The sequence below is a fragment of the Furipterus horrens genome, unplaced genomic scaffold (assembly GCF_987537825.1).
Source record: "Furipterus horrens unplaced genomic scaffold, mFurHor1.1.pri manual_scaffold_11, whole genome shotgun sequence".
Taxonomy (NCBI): Eukaryota; Metazoa; Chordata; class Mammalia; order Chiroptera; family Furipteridae; genus Furipterus; species Furipterus horrens.
The window spans coordinates 50,819,906-50,838,394 of record NW_028327181.1 but is presented as its reverse complement, the minus strand read 5'-3'; the positions used below and the strand labels follow the sequence as shown (position 1 = coordinate 50,838,394).

General features: G+C 45.7%; 1 protein-coding gene and 1 non-coding gene across 2 annotated transcripts in view; one reads left to right on the top strand and one right to left on the bottom strand.

The window, feature by feature from the left end:
* DNAH9 (dynein axonemal heavy chain 9) overlaps positions 1-18,489 on the top strand; it is a 303,753-nt gene that overhangs the window by 101,738 nt on the left and 183,526 nt on the right. Inside the window, exons 27-28 of the mRNA XM_090290843.1 lie at positions 6,955-7,111; positions 12,984-13,088. Coding sequence (XP_090146969.1) covers positions 6,955-7,111; positions 12,984-13,088 — 262 coding nt within the window. The remainder of the gene's footprint in view (positions 1-6,954; positions 7,112-12,983; positions 13,089-18,489) is intronic.
* On the bottom strand, positions 3,371-3,504 carry LOC149997558 (small Cajal body-specific RNA 24). The gene has a single exon (XR_016507321.1).

Here is an 18,489-nt window from a genome sequence, read left to right as displayed (position 1 = left end):
TCATTAGGTTCCTGTATGAGGTGAGATCACATGGGATTTGTCCTTTGTCACCTGGCTTATTTTGCTAAGCATAATACTCTCCAGTTCCATCCATGCTGTCACAAAAGGTAGGAGTTCTTTTTTCTTTCTGCTGCATCGTATTCCATTGTGTGCTTTTGAGTATTTATTATTGTTATCTCTAAGTCTCTTAAAAACTTTTGCTGCTATTTAAGATTGCTTTTTATATATACATTTCTAAACAACTTGACAGAGGGTTATTTTACATATCAAAAATTTCACCCATTCCAAATGTGCAAGTCAATGATTTTAGTAACTTTAACCCAGTGGTGTAATCATCACCATAAATCAACTTTACAACGTTTTCATCCCTCCCTGTGTGACCTCTCATGCCTGTTTACAGTTAACCCTCATTCCCTCCCCTGCCCCGAGGCAACCACTACTGTATTTTCTAGTCTCTATAAATTTGCCTATTCTGAACATTTCTTCTAAATGGAATCTTACAACATGTGATCTCTTGTGTCTGGCTTTTTTCATTTTGCATAATGTTTTTATTTTTTTTGGTTCATCCATGATAGAGCATGTGTCAGCAGTTTGTTCCTTTTTATTTCTGAACAATTTTCCATTTCAGAGATATGACACACTTTGTCTAGTCACCAGTTTGTGAACACTTAGGCTTTTCCCAGTTGGGGGCCGTTATAAATCATGCTACTGTGAAATCTGTGTGTCTTTCTGTAGATACATGTTTTCATTACTCTTGGGTAAATACCTAGGAGTGAAGCACTGGGTGGTATGCTAGTTTTATGTTTAACTTTTTAAGAAACTGTCAAACAATTTTTTAAAGTGGCTGGCTCATTTTTCATCCCCACCAACAATGTAAGAGAGTTCCTGTTTCTCTACATCCTTACCAACATTTCTTATTGTCTGCTTGTTCATTATGGCTATTCTAGCGGATGTGAAGTAGTATCTCATTTGAGTTTTAATTTGCACTTCCTTGATAATGATCCGAGTATCTATTCATGTGCTCGTTAGCCGTCTGTATATCTTCTTTGGCATACACTCTCTTCATATATTTTGCCCATTGTTTAATTTGTCTGTTTGTCTTCTTACTGAGCTGTAAGAATTCTTTCATATTCTGTTAGCATATATGTTTTCATGTGTTCTATTGCATATATGTTTGTAAATATTTAGTCCCAGTCTGTTGCTTATTTTTTCATTTTCTTAATGGTGCCTTTTGGTGAGATCCAATTTATTAATTATTTCTCTTGTGGACTGTGCTTTTGGTGTTGTAGCTAAGAAATCATTGCTTAATTTCATTACACTTTAACTTTTTTTTCATTTGTGCACATGGGAGAAAATTGATTTTTGTAAATGTATCTTTTATTCTGCTGTCCACTGCCCTGTATTACTAATTCTAAGAATTTCACTCTTGATTCTGAGTTTCTGAAGCTTCCCCGAGACTTTTTAATTATATTTGCAACACAATGTGAAGCACAGCTGTAACTACTCAAGTTTAGTGACAAAGTATGTCGTTGCTTTTGCTGGAGAGATCATGCATCAGTCCTCACTCTTAGTTCTTTCTGTCATGTTTTGAGAAAGATATTTACCGACTCGTGGGGGCAAGGGGAAGATGAGCACTTGATGATGTAGGGTCTCATAGGCAGATGGCAGAAGGAGCAGCTTCTAGAATTGGGGGCCTTTATGCTGAGGACAGATCGCTTTCACAACTTTAAAATCACAGTGCTATAGTAGGGACAAATTTGTTTTAGGTTGATGCTGGGGCATTCTTCCGTGAGTGCTGTTTCTCCTGTTGTGCTTGAAACCTACGAAAAGCCCTGTGTCTTCTCCCTGTCAACTGCCATCTAACCGTCTCCCCCGTTTGCGTATGTGGAAGAGCTCGGAAGATTCATTTTCATTCATTGTTCTTAAATTTTACTTTCTTGGATTTACCCCATCATTTTCAATTTTGAAAATTATTTAGAGTTTTGGTCTATCTTCCATCTAATCAATTATTTCTTAATTCAAGCATTGGTAAAGATAATGGGCATCAGGGCCCTGAGTCCTGGTGATGCCACTGGTGGCCGCCCGCCAGGTAAACACTGTCACATCTGCGTTCCTTCCTCAGCTGTGATTATTGAACTACATGTTGGGTGCAGTTCTAACAATGATCCCAGTGGTCCTTTTTCTTGTATCATCTCCTCTCCCTTGAGTATGGGTGAAAACTACAGGTAGTATGCTATCACTCCCATGATTATATTTTGCTTATGGTAAAAGGATAATTATTCAGGTGGGCCCAAGAAAATCACTCTGCCTGAGGGCAGAAGGGGGAGACAGAGAGATGGGAAGAGAAGAATTTGACTGACTATTGCTGATTTTGAAGATGAAGGGAACCATATGCAAGGATGGTAGCGTGGCTTCTAGGAGCTGCCGGCAGCAACTGGTGAGGACCTCAGTCAGCGGTGGGTCGGAGCTTAACTGGACCGAAATCGCAGATGAGCCTGAAAGCAGACCCTTCCCCAGAGTGTCCAGATAAGAGTCCCACCAACTGATACCCTGATTTTGGTCTTCTGACACCCTCAGCAGAGGCCACCTGAACCCCCGACCTACACAGGTGAGATTATGAATGAATGTTGTTTCAGACCGCTTAGTGTGTGGTAACATTTTACACAGCAATAGGTAATGAATACAAATGAATTATAATTCCACCAACTCTAAGATTAGCCAGGCTGCATTTCTGGGATAACCACAAGCCATTCATAACTGAAATCGAGGTACAGAATCTTTGATATTTTCTTTAATCTGTCAACTGAATACACGTATCAAGAAAAGAAAATCTATATTTTATATATTTATTATCTTAACAAATAATACCTTGAAAATGAATCAGCTTTCTACTTGTCAAGGCATTTTCTTATCTCTTGTCTCATCTTACCCCTATAAGAGCCTGGTGGAGCAGATAAGAACAAAGCCTATAGAAATCATTTGCTCAAAGAAGACAAGAGAGACTTCAGCTGGGTATTAGTAAGGCTTTTCAAACAATTAAAAGTGGCCCAGTATGAAAGGGGCTGCCTTCTAAAATAATAAGCCATGCCTTGCTGGAAGAAGAGACTCCAAGGCCATATCTGGAGGATTTCATGGAAGAGAGCCTGGCGTGGCTGCAGAGCCAAACCTCTGAGGTCTCTTCCAACACTTAAGCAACTAAACTACATCCATATCCACGTTAGGGTTAGTGGGCCAGACAAGTGCTCTTCTTAAAGGATTCCGTGCTGTTCTCGCAATTGCTATTGTTTGTGATGCAGCAAATTTATCTAAATTCCTTTGTACGAAGAAAATACTGTGCCATGGTCCCCAATAACACTTTTTTTTTTTTTTTTTTTGTCAGTAGTGGAATGATCCACCCTTTTTACTTGAAAAGGGTGAACAGAAAGCTACTATATTTCTCTAGGACATTTGCAAAGAGTTTTCTTCACCTCAAGAAGAAACTCACTCAATAAAAGTACATGTCCACTCAATAACACATTTTTAAGGCACTAAGGTTTAATAACCTGGGTAGGTTTCACAAACACATCATAGTAGAGGCAGGATTTGAACTCTGTCTGTCTGACTCCAGAGTCCTTGCCTTCAATCACTATAGCCTGGTTTGCTTCCTTCACTAAGAAACGGGAGCGCATGGAAGCAGTTGGCTTAGATGATTAAAGAGGTGGGCAAGCTAACAAGACCATAGATAGAGCCTTAGGGCAGGGGCGTGTGTCCCCAAGGATTAGGACATTATTCTGGCTCAGTGACCTGAACGTAGTGGTGACCCATCATGTTGAAGAGGGAAATACTGCTCCTTTCTTTCCTTTGTGTTTTCCTCACATCCCAAGCGGAAGCCCCACTGCCCCTGTCTTAGTTATTAGAATTTAAACAGCCCACTTTCTTGCCCTGAACCTTAGTCTACCTATCTGTGAAATAAAAGGACTGGATTAGTTAATCTCAAAAATTACATTCAGCTCTTGAGTTCTATTATTATGGGGGAAAAATATAGATTTTAGCATTTTCCCCCAACGGCTTCTTCTGGAAACAATCAGAAGTTCAGCAGATGCTCAAGAAGAGGCTGACACCCAGTTCTGAGGATTTCTCTAGAGAGATCCTCGCGTTTTCTATGAGAATTCTATCTCTGAGAAACCTGGAGCTTCTGGACTCCCAGATTCCTTGAAAGCCCTGCATTTCCAGAGAGAAGAGGCCTGGGTGGCATCGCCCTCTGGGGGACAGAGCAGGCAACCTTGGGGCAGAGAGGGGATGAGAAAGGGCAGGGAGCAAAGCTGCCTGGGGTTCAGGACCCCACCAGTCCAGGCAGCTGGCTTTCCGCTGGGGAGGTCCAGAGCTGTGACAGGCCTCCAGTAATTCTAGAAGAAGCAGAGACTAACCAGTGATAGGCACAAGGGCCAGTCTGGAGCCAGAACTCAGCTCTGTAGGGCAGGTCTCGTTAAGGCTACACGTCGGACTTCGTGAAGAGCCAGCTATAAATGTTTGAGACAGGAGAAAAGCATTGCCAGATGGTTGCAGTGGCCGAGCAAGGTGAGATGAGACCTTGCTTTCACCTTGACCCTGACTCACCTCACCTTGGGGCCCACTTGACTGGTCGACAGCTCCAATGGGAGCTTTGCCACACTCAGGGAAAAGTGAGGCTGCTGTGCGATGCCTAGTCTTCAGGGGCTCAGTGCAGCCCATTCCCCAGATCAGCTGAGTCAACATATTCAATTACCCAGGAAAAGTCCAGCTAGAAGAGTAATTCTGCACTGCTTTCCTCTCTGCCTGGGGAAACTGCCTCCCTGGGTTTCACTTTCAGAAGCTAAAGGAAATGTGGAAATTTTGCATTCAATTAAAAGAGAGTTCAGGAACTCACTTCAAGCCTTTCAAAACCAGTTTGGTTCTAGCAGAGACCCAGTCACCATCTGGCCTGAAGGGCATTAATTCAAAGTTTCTGGTCAGCTCTGAACATCAGATTCTGAAACAAAGAGGAAACATTTTAGAGGCTCCCTCAGATAGCTCCTCTCATCCAACCTGCAGGTTGGGAGCCTGTGTATTGATTTGCTAGGTATAAAACGTTAGGCCAATGGCACATTTTTAGCAGCTTTATTGAAGTATAATTTACATGCCTTCAGGTTCATGCACGACAAGTGTACAGTTCAATGATTTTAATAAATTCATAGAGTTATATAGCCATTACCACAGTTGAGTTTTAAAACATTGCCATTGCCCCGTTTGCAGCTGGTCCTCACCCTCACCCCCCTTCCAGGCAGCCGCTGGACATTTCATAAATGAAATGGCATAACACGGACCTTTTGCATCTGACTTCTTTCGCTTAGCACAGTGTTTTCAGAGTCCAACATGTGTTGGTACTTCATTTCTCCGTATTCCATTGCATGGCTCTATCACACTTTGTTTATTCATTCACTGTTGGTAGACATTTGGGTTGTTTTCAGCAACTATGAGCCTTCCCACCTAAGTTTGTATGCACACAAATTCTTGTTTCCCTTGGGTAGATTTCTGGGACAAGACGGTCACTTTTACTTTTTAGGAAATCGCCATGTCTATCTTCTGAAGCATGTGTACCATTTCACATTCCCACCAGCAATGTATGAAGTTGCCAGTTTTCCCACATCCTTGCCAGGATTTGTTACTGTCTGCCTGTTTGATTATAGCCAGCCTAGTGGGTGTGTTGGGATATCTCTTTGTGGATTTAATTTGCATTTTCTTATTGACCAATGATTTTGAGCATCTTTTCAATCTAAATAGAAATATAAGTCCTTTTTTAAAAGTGTCAGAAACAAGCTTAAAGCTGAGTTTATTTTATTATCATTTGTAAAAATAGGCAAAAGAGGATTAAAGAGATTGAACGAACAGCCCATTTATTCATGAATGTGTTTTATAAATAATTATGAGGGCCTCTATGTGCCTGGAGATGTGTCACTTTCTGGAGATGAAACAATAAGTAACACATAACCCATCATAAGATATATATGAAAGATGAATATTAACTATGTGCAGTTATAAGTTGAAGTGGAGTGGAAGCTCTGCTGAGGTACCTCTGCTCGCTCACCCCAGTGTTGAGAGTTCTGCGAATATTTAGTGGGTGATGTAATGACAATTATGAGCCCCAAGGGGTGAGTAGCCATCAGCGAGGCAAAGACTGAAGGGGAACATGGTCCAAGTAGACTGGAAGGGTTGGGGGCCGGATGGGAGAAGGTGAGAGGAACAAGCGCAGCCCCAGTGTGTCTGGGACTCCAAATCCATTCAGGCTGCTAGAACAAAATCCCATCGACTGGGCAGCTTATAAGCAACAAGAACTTCATTCTGCAGGCTGGGAAGTTCAGTATCAGGTGCCAGCATGGTTGTGCTCTTGTGAGGGCCTTTGTTCCGTCTCGTAGGTGGTCCCTTCTCACTGTGTCCTCACGCCACAGTAGGGACAAGGGATCCCTCGGCAGCCTCTTTAAGCCTCTAATCCCATTCGTGACCTGATCGCCTCCCAGTGGCCTCACCTCCTAATGCCATCGTCTTCAGGGGCTAGGATTTCAACTGATGAGTTGGGGGGGTACAGAAATAGTCAGACTGTAGCACTGAGCAAGTGAAAACAGCTCTGTATGAACGGACTTGGGAGCACCGGGCTGGGGAGAGGGCAGCACCGAGAACTGAGCTGAGAAGGCGGCACGGCCAACATCAGGAAGGGCCTAGCAGAGAGCCGCCCACGCCCTTCAGGGAGGGCCCGTCGTGCTCCTTCGGAAAGTTCTCCCACAGCACTGTGGGGAACAGACGGTGGGGGGGCGGGGGGCTCTAGGGTTTCCTTCACAGGATCCATGTCAGGCCCCCCCCCCCAGGCCCCCCAGCTCTGCCTCACTGGGCCCTGGCAGGGCCAGAGGCTGCCATCGGCCGCCCGCGGCACTGACAATGCCTTCTGCCCCCCTGTGCCCCCAGGTGCTACATCACCCTCACCCAGTCCCTGCACCTGACCATGGGCGGGGCTCCCGCAGGCCCTGCAGGCACAGGCAAGACGGAGACCACCAAGGACCTGGGCCGGGCGCTGGGCGTCATGGTCTACGTGTTCAACTGCTCGGAGCAGATGGACTACAAGGTACGGGCCTGGCTCGGGGGGCTTGGGAGTGGGCAGCAGCCCAAACCAGGGACCAGGTTTCCCCAGGCCACCCTGGCGCAGCTCGGAGGCCCTGGCAGGGAGACCTCTACTCCCTCCTTCGGGGACAACACAGGACCCTTGACTCCTGGAGCTTGTTGACCTCCTTGTAAACCTCAGCACCATGGAATCTGCTTCCATGGAGGAGATTTGCCGCCACAGATTTTTTTTTTTAATTCACCTTTGGAGTCTTCCTTTTATCATCTCTAAAATGAAGAAGCTGAATATATATCCAAAGGCCTAAATTCCCTCTTTGACCTAGAACCATGTCTTGCGAGTGGCCAATCTAAAGTCTTATTAAAATAAACATAACATTAAAATCATGTTTGTGCTCTTCTGTGAAAATGACCACTTCCCCAAGAATATCTGCAGGGGCAAACTGTCCCACAAGGGCAGGTGTAACTTCTGAGGGGAGACCAGACTAACCCCTGCCCCTAGCAAGAGATGCCCTTGGAAGACAGGGCAAGGCTCACGTGCTTCACCGAGGGCGCTCCTCATTCTGCTCTAGACTAGTCCTCATAGAGATTCTTTTTTAAAATATGTAATAACAGGATGCCTCACCGCTCATTATTTTTATTTTGTTTTACTGTATTTATTTTTGTAAACCGTCCTAAGCCCCTGTTGAAAACAGGACGGCACGTAAATAAATTTAGAGTAGAAAAAAATAAAACAAATACATTAAGAATAGGTTAAATATTTATGTGTATAAATCATGTGTGTTGACTGCAAAATAAATTTAATTTAAAAATAACTTGAGAGACTGCATGATAACACTTGCAGTTGCCACTTTTAGAATGCTTGAAATGAGATTCACCTCCTGTACCTTTAATAATTTCTCCTGTGTATAAAATTTTGCTCTGTGGACTGTTGCAGAATCTATCGCGCCATGTTTTCTCATAGCAAGCAAACAAAGTGAGGATTCAGACCCAAAATAACTGTCTTCCCATAGTCTACACACTCTAGACTTTAACATGGCTGCTTTTATTGATAAACACGCTAAGATAATGTTTTAAATGAGAATAAATGGAAGAAAGATTTTTCCCCCTTTAATGAAATAAGCTCAGCCTTAAAGATTATTTTAAGTTTCTAGATTCTTCCATAGTTAAGCAATAGCAATATTGCTAATAGTAAGTATAGCCTCCCAAGAGGAACATTCTGGAGGACATACTCATTTAGATGTGGAAGACCTGGCATGTTGACCGAAGAAAATGAGCCGATTTCTTCCTTCATGCCTGGTAGAGCCAACAGGAAGAAGCGAGCTGGCCCCACGGCCAGGGGTCACAAAGGCCATTTTACCTAATCATTTCAAAACTTTTCACCAAATCCCATCCCCACCCATTTCTCTGAGAGTACAGGGTGAGAGGAGGAGTCTCTCTTAGTTTGTCTAAACAGTGAGCAAAGCTTTGCTCGTGTTAGTCTAGGCTGGCCCCAGGTCAGAGTGCCAGCTGCAGTGAAAGGAGGGTGGTCCCGTACCCGCCTAGACACTCGACATCCTTCGGAACCAAACAGCCTCAATAGGCTGTTCTCAAACCTTCTCTCCCCTTTGTTGTCTGCTCTTCAGAATTATTTTTGACATAAAGCATACTCCAGCAATCAGGTTCATTTGGATATCACCGTTGCTCAGCTTGTGTTGGGCATCATGGGATGGGATAGATGGATAGACAGACAGGTAGATACATAAGGTATGATCCAGCCCATTCGGAGAGATGAGAAAGCTATGCGAAATAATTAGGGAGATACCAGAGAGCATCGCCCTGAGGGCTGATGTGTGTGCTCCCAACGCTGAGCCTTGGAGTGCTGCAGAGTGGAGGGACCCACAGCGTGCTTGTCAGAAGAGGCGGGCCCTGTGGAGGGTGTGAGACCTGAGGCTGCTTAAGGTCTGGGTGAGGGCCTAACGGCAATGTGACATTTTGACACAGCCAAACCCATTTAAGTGTCTGCTCTGAAGGCACAACCAAGTTCTCCGTGGCACCAATGTCCTTCCCTGCCCCTCATCTGAGTTCCCCTGAACTCCCGTCCTGGGGGCAGCGCAGGCAAGGAGAGCAAAGGAGCCAGTGACAGGAAGAGCTGTCACACATGTCACCGAGCATTGCTCTTGTCATTCATGACACTCACGGCAACATATTCTGTTTCTGTATCTCCAGAGAACAAGTCAGAAATAAGCATGGGGCAATGTTTGAGTGCATGAGAGTGGATTGGGGCACCAGAGGAGACAGGGGACAGGGTCGAAAAAGGAGAGGAGGGACACAGAGCCACTGAGAGAATCTAAGCCGAGGGATGGGGGGTGGGCTACAGATAGACCCTGCAGGCTTCAGAACAGCAGTGGGAGCCTAAGGAGAACAAGCGGTGGTTGGGGAAGCCTCCTTGGACGGCCAGACCAGTGGCGACAGGCAGAGACGGGGAGGAAGGAACATTGCAGCCATTCCAGCCAGAGAGGGTGTGGAGGCAGATGAGAGGGTAGTAAACATGGAAAACAAAGAAGGAGAGGCTTTCAAGATATTAAATAATACCTAGTGAACACGGGGAGGAATGGGCAGTGCAACAGGCAGTTAAAGGGGAGCGTGGGCTGTAGTCAGGGCCCCCCTCAGTCCTCTTTGCCACAGGAATTCCATTAGGAGGCATCCGCGGATGGGGTGGACATGGAGCAGCGTAAGGCCTGGGGACAAGGGAACGTTATTGCTTTAGTCTATTAGTGCTTATTGGAAAACATGAAACTAGCCACTTTCTCTGGAAATGGCTGCAGTTTTCATGCTCACGTCTTCTTTATATTACAGCAGCAGTGCTTTGCCCTTTGACCTCAATTTGGAGAGGCTATTGCTAAAGCAGCAAATGGTTTTGAGCCTACACTATCGGGATTCTTTCTGACCTTTCTGTACCCTCAGCCCTACAGAGCACCCACTCCTGATTTCTGAAAAGTTATACTTTCACAGTTCTCCCAGCTCTCTGTTCTCGCCTTCCCAACTTTATGGCCTGCTTCTCTTTCATGGTTTCCAGTTCGACATGGGCACCAGTGACACCCAGACCTGTCTTCTAGCTTCCTGGACTTCCCCGAGTTCTAGTCCTCCCTTTGCTGGGCAGTGGGGCCTCCATGGGGATGCCCCGCTCTCAGACCTGGTTAAGCCTCTCTTCTCCAGTAGTCCCTGCTGACCCCTGTCTTCCTCCCGGCCAGATTCCTCATCCCATTCATATGAACCATCTCATTTTTCTCTGTGGCCCATTCTGAGGGCTTCATGCCCTTCCTTTTGCAGTTCCAGTCACCGATGTAGATTCTTCCTTCAGCAGGCCTCTCGCTTCCAGGTCTTCAACCCTATTCTTCTTGCCCTTATTCTAGCCCAAAAACTCACCACTTTATAGCAAGGCAGCACCACAGCCCAGAGCCATTGTACAGTTGCGGTGGGGTCCAAAACGGGGCAAGGTGGAGTCCTGGGGTTCCGTTCAGGCCCCCAGGGGAAACTGGAGGGAGGAGTGACAAGTTTCCACCTATGAAAACTCTACTTTTTCCTGTTTTCCTGTTGGATATCCATTTGATGAAAGGGATCCAAGCCTGAAAAAGCTTTTAAAACCATTGTTAATGTGAAGAAGCATAGGTTTTGATTCCTGAACTTCCACTTAAGTATTTGTGATATTTGACAAGTTGCTATTATTATCTCAAATATAATAATAGATATTACTGTATAGATCTCAAATATTATGTACGTACTCATGAATATAAGAACAGTAATATGCAGCTAGCTGTAGGGTTGTTTTGAGCACACAAGCACACCACCTGGGACCAGAGGCGGATTTAATGGCGGGAGCACCGGGCACATGCCCTGGACCCTGACTTCTGAAGGGCCCCAGAAAACCCCAACTTTACACTTTTTTTCTAATGACACAAAGTTTGGTTTTGTTACTATGCTGCATAAAATATGGTTAACATGTATTTTTATTTTTCCTGTGTCTCTTTATTTTAAGGGGCCCAATATTTTCTTCTGTGCTGGGGGCCTCAACCAACCTTAATCCACCTCTGCCTGGGACTTATGTCACCCCTCAGGGACCGCCTGTGACTGCTCAGTCTGAAATACTGTGTCGCCCTCATGTGAGAGTATCCCTCTCTGACAGTGTCTGTTTCCCCCCCAGACTGTAAGCCCCACAAAAAGAGGGCTTTGTCCCCCTTGTTCACTGTTGATTCCTCATGACGTAGGACAATTCCTGGCACATCATACATATTCAATAAATATTTGTTGCATGAATAGAAGAATCATTTCATTCAAGGAGCTTAATAAAGGTGGAGTTTATTCTTCCCTCTCTTTGCAAAGTCTGCCCCATGGCCAGCTCAGCTTATGTAATGTTAGACTGGTTCTCCTAAAATGTTGATTTCATGATGTTTTTCTCTGTTTCAAACCTCCAAAGATCCCTTATAATAATTCAGGTATTTTTATAACCATGACCCCCTTTGGTAATTCAACGTTCCTGCTAAAATGCACCTTTGTTTTGCTCTAGAAACATCATGATTTTGCTCATTCTTTGTCCATAATCTTTCCTCCTCCTGCAAAGCCCTTAGCCCTCCGTTCTGCCTACACAGACCCTATTATCCTGTTTAGCCAGCATTCCCAATGTATGTTCTGAAGATACCATGTAGTTCTATGAGACAGAACTAATGTTGGCCAAAGTGAATTCTGAGAAAACCAGGGACCACACAAGGGAAAAAAAAAATCCTAGCCATTTTATAACAAAGTTGAATGCGTTAATTTTGCAGGGCTTCTCAGGGCTCTTAAAATGCTAATGCATGTTGTAAATTGGCAAAAGTAGGTTGTAGAATGCAGTGTTGCCCAAATTGCTTGACCAAAGAGCCTCATCTGCAGGAACATCTTCCAGGTTTGGCATTCCATTAGATAAACTTTGGGGAGAGCTGCTGAAATTCACCTCTGGCAAAACCGGTCGTCCTAGAGCACTGTGACCCACTCCTCTCTGAACTCCATAACATTTGTGGTTTACACTGTCTGTTGGAACCTCTGTTTGCGCGGCAATTTACCTGTTTTATTTGTGTACCTTATCTCCACAACCTAACAAGTTCTTAGGGGGACTGAGCATAGCACATGAGCTATGCCCAGAGCAGATGGTCAAGTTATGCCCATTCAGAAAGCAGATGGAACTTTTCTATTATTTGCATTTCGCCAGCATTTTAATAGTGTCTCCTTGCCAACGACCTCATGACCTAGAGAGCATCTCCCAGTGGCCTCTCTCTTCATAGTGCTCCATGGTACCAGTTCGTGTTGAATGCTCAGAATGGTTTTATTTTTAGGACAGGTATACCATCTTCCCTCTGAAATTCTTTTCTTGCTCTCATTTGAAAGATTTACCTGCAGTTTATTTTCTATAGATGTTATCAGTTTCCACCCCATCAACAGCTTTCTATCACTCTGGGGAGTCTGAGTATTTGGGCATGGATTTAAAGACACAGACATCAACCTTTTCATCAGCGCATGCCAGAGGCTGAGTGGAAGGCGTTCGGTCTGTGTGGCGCAAGAAAAATAATATTTTATTCATTTCCTGGGATTTTGAAAGATACAGAATCCACAGTGTTGCAAGCCTAATGGCATTTCAAAGGGATTGTGTTCTAAGTGTCTTGGAAAGGCTCTGTTTGATCCTGTGACTTACATTGGCACCCACAGCCATCAAAAGTTTAATTGTTCTTGAAATTTTAATACGGGTTTCTAACCAGTGGTCTGTAGGGGCCTGGAAGTATCTATAATAAAGAGATGAAAAATGACTCAGATGTGTATTGATAAGCCAGACACTGATAGTAATTTAATTCTTGTACATTTCATTGCAGTCTTGTGGCAATATCTACAAGGGCCTAGCTCAGACTGGTGCCTGGGGCTGCTTTGATGAATTTAATCGAATCTCCGTGGAGGTCCTGTCGGTGGTGGCAGTACAGGTATGGGGGCCGAAAGTCGGTGGGAGCCTGTGGCCTTCATGCTGAGCACTGCAGACATCTCTGCCCTCTTGTTTTCAACCACTCCTCATCCATGTCCCCTTCTCCCTCCCTCCTTGTCTGTCATGCCCTTTCCTCCACTCTCTAAAATTAGTCATGAGCGCAGGACATGGGTACCTTGCAGATCCCTGCATAGGTGGATCCCTTCACTGGCTGTGGGACTCCATTTTCTCTTTTGTAAAATGGGAATGAAGAACAGCCAGCTCACCTGCTTCACAGGGGGAGGAAAGGGTCAAATTAGATGGCAGAGCCCAGCTCCTTGGAAAGGGCATAGGCTTCAGAAATTGTCACACCAGGGCTTAAATCCAGCTCTGCCATTTCCTAACAGAGCGTCTGGCAAGTTGCTCCTCCTCTCTCAGCCCAAGTCACTTAATTATATAGAAAGTGAGAATCACAGTGTGAATGTAATTGAGTGAAGAAAGTCATTTTTCGCTCAGATTTTATGTAGGCCTGCCACTTGTCTTTCAAGTCATCCAGAAAGCTGTTACTGAACACCGACAGCATAGCAAATGCTGTGCTCAAGACCAGGGTGCAGGGTCCCCAGTGGAACAGGACATGATCCCTGGCCGCAAAAACTTGAGTTCTTGAGTGTCATGAGTGTAAGTTTGTGATCTGGTCTTTCCTGTAAGTCAGCTGGGCGACTGCTTGGCTCGCTGCCTGCTGAGCAGCCCGGCACCAAGGAACAGACAGGAGTGACACACAGCAACTGTGTCATTCACTCAGCTTTTATTGATGCAGGTTCACTCAACGTAGAATATCAACATGCATTAATATTCTACTCAGACTTTAACAATATAAGAGAATTATAACACACACACACACACACACACACACACATACACACACAGCAATTAATGGGGGATAATAAACCCGAGTCCCACTCGGTCTGCAGGTCCAGGAGAGAGCACGGGGGGCAAGGGAGTTGTCAGCATCGTTCAAGGAACCAGGTGGGCAGCGGGGCAGGTGAAGTCCTCAGTCCAGCAGGGCAGAGCCTCCAGCAGCTGACACCAAGGGAGATCAGTGTGGCATGGAGCAGCACTCTGGTGTGTGGAGCTCGGCTGTCTCAGCAGTGGTCTGGGACCTGCCTCAGTTATACCTGAGAAGTGGTGCACTCCACCCTTCTGGGTCCTTTTGATAAATGTCTTGGCACCCCTGATGCCAAGTTTGGAATTTGCCCAGCACCTATGGGTGGTACATGGCTCTTTTGCACAGCACCCCTGCTGGCAAGAGTGGAATGTCCCCAGGAGCCTGTCTGTGGGTGGGCCTGCTCTGCAGACTTGGCCATTCTGATCACATGGGCCGATATCTTACTGTGCCTCCTGGCCAGACGTGTCTGTTCTAATCATGTGAGTAGATATCTTAAGTGTGACCCCTTGCCAGATGTGTCTTAGAGTGACATTAGCAGTTTTCCTCTTGAACCAAAGTGTCACGGCTGACTGACAGCCATTTCATTCGCCATGAGTGATTCCACTTTGTTTTATATACTTTATGCTATCTTAATCGGACCAATGTCATTTTATTGGTCCTGCTCTCCACATTGAGAAAGACATGAACACTCGTTAATGTTGAGAAACATTTGAATACTGAGTCACACCATGGGACAAGCCTGCTAGATACATCTATCTGGAAGCCAGGCCTCAAAAGGATGGAAAGGTTTAAACCTGGAGCATCAGAACGGGGAGGGGTAGGCAAAGTCAACAAACCTTCGTTGAAAGCCTGTTCTGTACCGGATACTTGTCAGGTGTCATCTCTTAATGTCTCATATTCCCACAGCAGCCCTATGAGCCACTATTGTCCCCCTTCTCTAGATACTATATGTATATATGTACATATACATGTGATTTAAACCCATCCACACTGACCAGGGGCAGGTCTGGGCACAGATCTGGTGTACAGGAGGTAAAATAAGAAAATAAGTTTAGACAGGCAGGTTGGAACCAAATAGTAGACAGATTTTAATGGCATGATGTGCATTATACTCTCTTCAACAGGCAACAGGGAACCCTGAAGGTGTCTGAAAGGGAAATGGCCCCTCTACTTGGCAGTGGTTTAAGGGGGGGCTGGGTGGGGGGGGGAATCCGTGGCCACAGTCAGTCAGAGCTCTCTGATTACAGCTGCAGAGGTCTAAGCAGGAGCCTGCCAACGCCTCCCATGGCCCCAAGCCACCAAGTGCTCCTGGGCTCCTCCCCACAGGCTGAGGCCCGCCATTGCCCACCAGGGGGAGCTGTGGTGTCAGAGCCCCTGCCCCGCCCCCCCGCCCCCACCCCCATCCCTGTTGCTTTAAGGAGACAGAGCAAATACAGGGGCCCCCTGCAGTGGCGAGGTCTCAGGAGCAATTGCATGGCCGGCGATTCTAGTTTGTGCCTGTAACCATGTGGTCAAAGATGGTTTAACTTTCCTCTTATCGTTCACTTTTATTTCTAAAGCGATGTGTACACATACAGTATGGAAAAGGAAAACTGGATTCTGGTTCCTTTTGGGTCATTTTTTCAGGTCCAGACAAAGAACAATGAAAACGTTTAGCCTCACTGACATTCGTCTTAGGCAAATGTGCAGGGTTGAGCAGCAAAAGGGGTGGAGGAGGAACTTAGAGAGAGGCAGCATCCTCCCCCTCCAACTGGCCTGTCGGCCCTGGCAGGTGCCTCTCCTGCCACCTGCCCCCACATGCTGGCACCCTCTTGTCCGGGCACGATGTCCCTGCCACAGGTAGGCGAGATGGGGAGCTGTGGATAGGGATGGAAGCGGCCACAGGCTGAACAGTAGCAGAACTCACACCCCCAGCTGATCACCCTGGCCACCCCCATCTCCAGCTGCCCCTGGGAGCCATGGGTGGTCCAGGGCCCGTGCGGGGTCCCTTCACTTTCCTTTCCTCCCAAAGGGGTTAGGGAGTCAGACCATCTTGCGTTTGGCAGCCAGTTGCTGATCCCACTCACTGATTCTCGGCCAGACTGTTTCTTGGTGAAGCTCCTGAAAGGGACACAGACGTTGGGCTCTTCTCTTATTCGCAGTGGTGATACCTGGTCTTCCCTTTCCTGTGAGTCGTTTCATTCATCAGGAGCTAGTAGAGGAAGGAAGGCAGTCGCTGGCCGGAACACGCTCCGCCCGAGAGCCGGTTCCTCTCCTGGTTCAGGAGCTGACTGCGCTCGCTTCGCGGCCGCTACGCAGAGCCCGACGCTGACTACGGGGGCAGTATTTCCACCGTGGAAACTGGCAAGCCCTCCATGCCAGGGCATTTTTGCTTTCTCGGGGAGCCAGTTGTTAAACATTTACCATCACACCTCTTCCTCACAGGAATGGAAGGTTGGTGTTACCTGATTGGTTAAACTTTAAATAGAAGCTGAACGTCTATAGACATATTTTTTAATTCTAGATTTCAATAAGTCGGCAGCTTATTTTGTTTAAAAAAGAAAAACAGAAAAAAAAAATCCCTGAAGGTCTTTATTAATTTGGGGTGTAGTTCATTTCGGAGCATAAGAAGTGGAGTAAAAAAAGTAAAATAAACATTTCGCAGACTATGAATTCTTGGCCTAGAATGGTTCTGAAAATCAGAAGATAAGCTCACACTTTTCACCATTGTGGATATTGGGGTACAGGACCTGTAATTAAATGTGTACCTGGAGTTTTTCTTCTCCTTTCTTCCACTGCGGGTGTCTGGTGGCTGAGAACTTCCTCCGTCTGTTTATCCCTTGGGCGCTCTCTTCTGCTATTTCTACCCACCTTTATGTGCACCTCTTTCCCCTTCACTTTATGATTTTCTGCACCCTCCCTCCTGGCAGCTTGCCACAGGTTTCAGAGGGTGCATCTTGTTCTCACCAGCCAGGTTGCATTGCAGTGACTGCCCTCATTAAATCCAGGGTGGTTCACAGGACCAGCAAGGCCCCTGTGTCCCTGGGCAGCACTCAGGGCGTCCCCAGCAGGAGCCCGGAGAAAGAGCAGGCACTGAGAATCAGATCGGGATCAGCAGAGACCCTGTCTTGGGCTCCAGAGATCGTGTAATCAATTTCTACAGCAGGTGGGACTTGAGAAGAAAGAGCTTATTGTGGAGTGGGGCTCGCCAAGCAAGGGGGTGAGGAAGGGGCCATGTGTGGGGGCTCCGGTACCACACTGCCAGCGCTCAGTTCTGGCTCTGCCACTTACTGTCTGCGTCATCTTAGGTAGGTGCATGTCTCAAGCACCACATCTGTAAAGGGGGTTAATACTTGTACTTATTTGATGCAGTTGTAATAATTATTAAGTGAATTAATACGTGCAAAGCTCTTAAAGCACTACAGATAGTGAGCACTCAATGAATGTTAGTCTCTCTTATGATGATGAGGAGGAAGTTGGTGGTGGTGGTGGTGATACAATGATGATGGTGGTATGATGGTGATGATGGTGATGACTTTGGCAGTGGTGATGACCTTGGCGGTATTGATGATGGTAGTGGCGATGATGGTGGTGATGATGATGACCTTGGTGGTAGTGATGATGATGGTGGCAATGATAGTGGTGATGGTGATACAATGATATGGTGATGGTGATGGTTGTGATGATATTAGTGGTGATAGTGATGATGGTGCTGGTCATGGTTAACGATGATTGTATCATTATTACCTGAACACTGCAGTAAGTAGGTTGAAAGGAAGTGGAAGGCTGGGACACAAGAGGGACAGGCGGTCCACACTCTGGTCTCCCAGTATTCCCTACACTTTTCATTCCTTCTCCACTGGCCTAGCCTTGGCTGTCTCACCAAACTTAACAGTTTCCCAACTGATGAGGTAATGCCCAACAGTCATTGTCCCTAATGGATAACAGACACTGTGAATTTGCCTTAGTTTGAAACTGTCCAGCATGAGGTCAGTAATGTGTTCTCCAAAATCCATTCCCCTTTCTTCTGGAACTAAATGAAATAAGTTCAACCTGGAGTTACACGATGCTCTCATGCTCCAGTCTAGGGGCACCCATAGGAGACACTCTCAAGGAAGTGGTTTGGCAACAGCCTGGGAAAAAATCCGAGGTGGTAGCATTTTTTTTTTTTTTATTGAAACACTTAAAAAAAAAGAACAAAGCTGAATATTTTTGTCACACGAGATAGCTGCAGCAAAAATAAAGTTTGTAAGTTGGGTGAAACATACTGATCATGACTAAGAACTATTTGGGACATTGAGTTCATTTACATATGATGAAAATAAAAACATTAATGGTAAAATTTTAAAATATATCAATACAAAACCCAATTATTAATCCTCAATAAATTAAAACAGCATAGTATTGTCACATCTGTAAACAAATAGACCAATGCAACAGAACAGAAAAATCTAGACAGCACCTTTTCCCTTCTCGAGGTGGTAGCATTTAAAGTCAC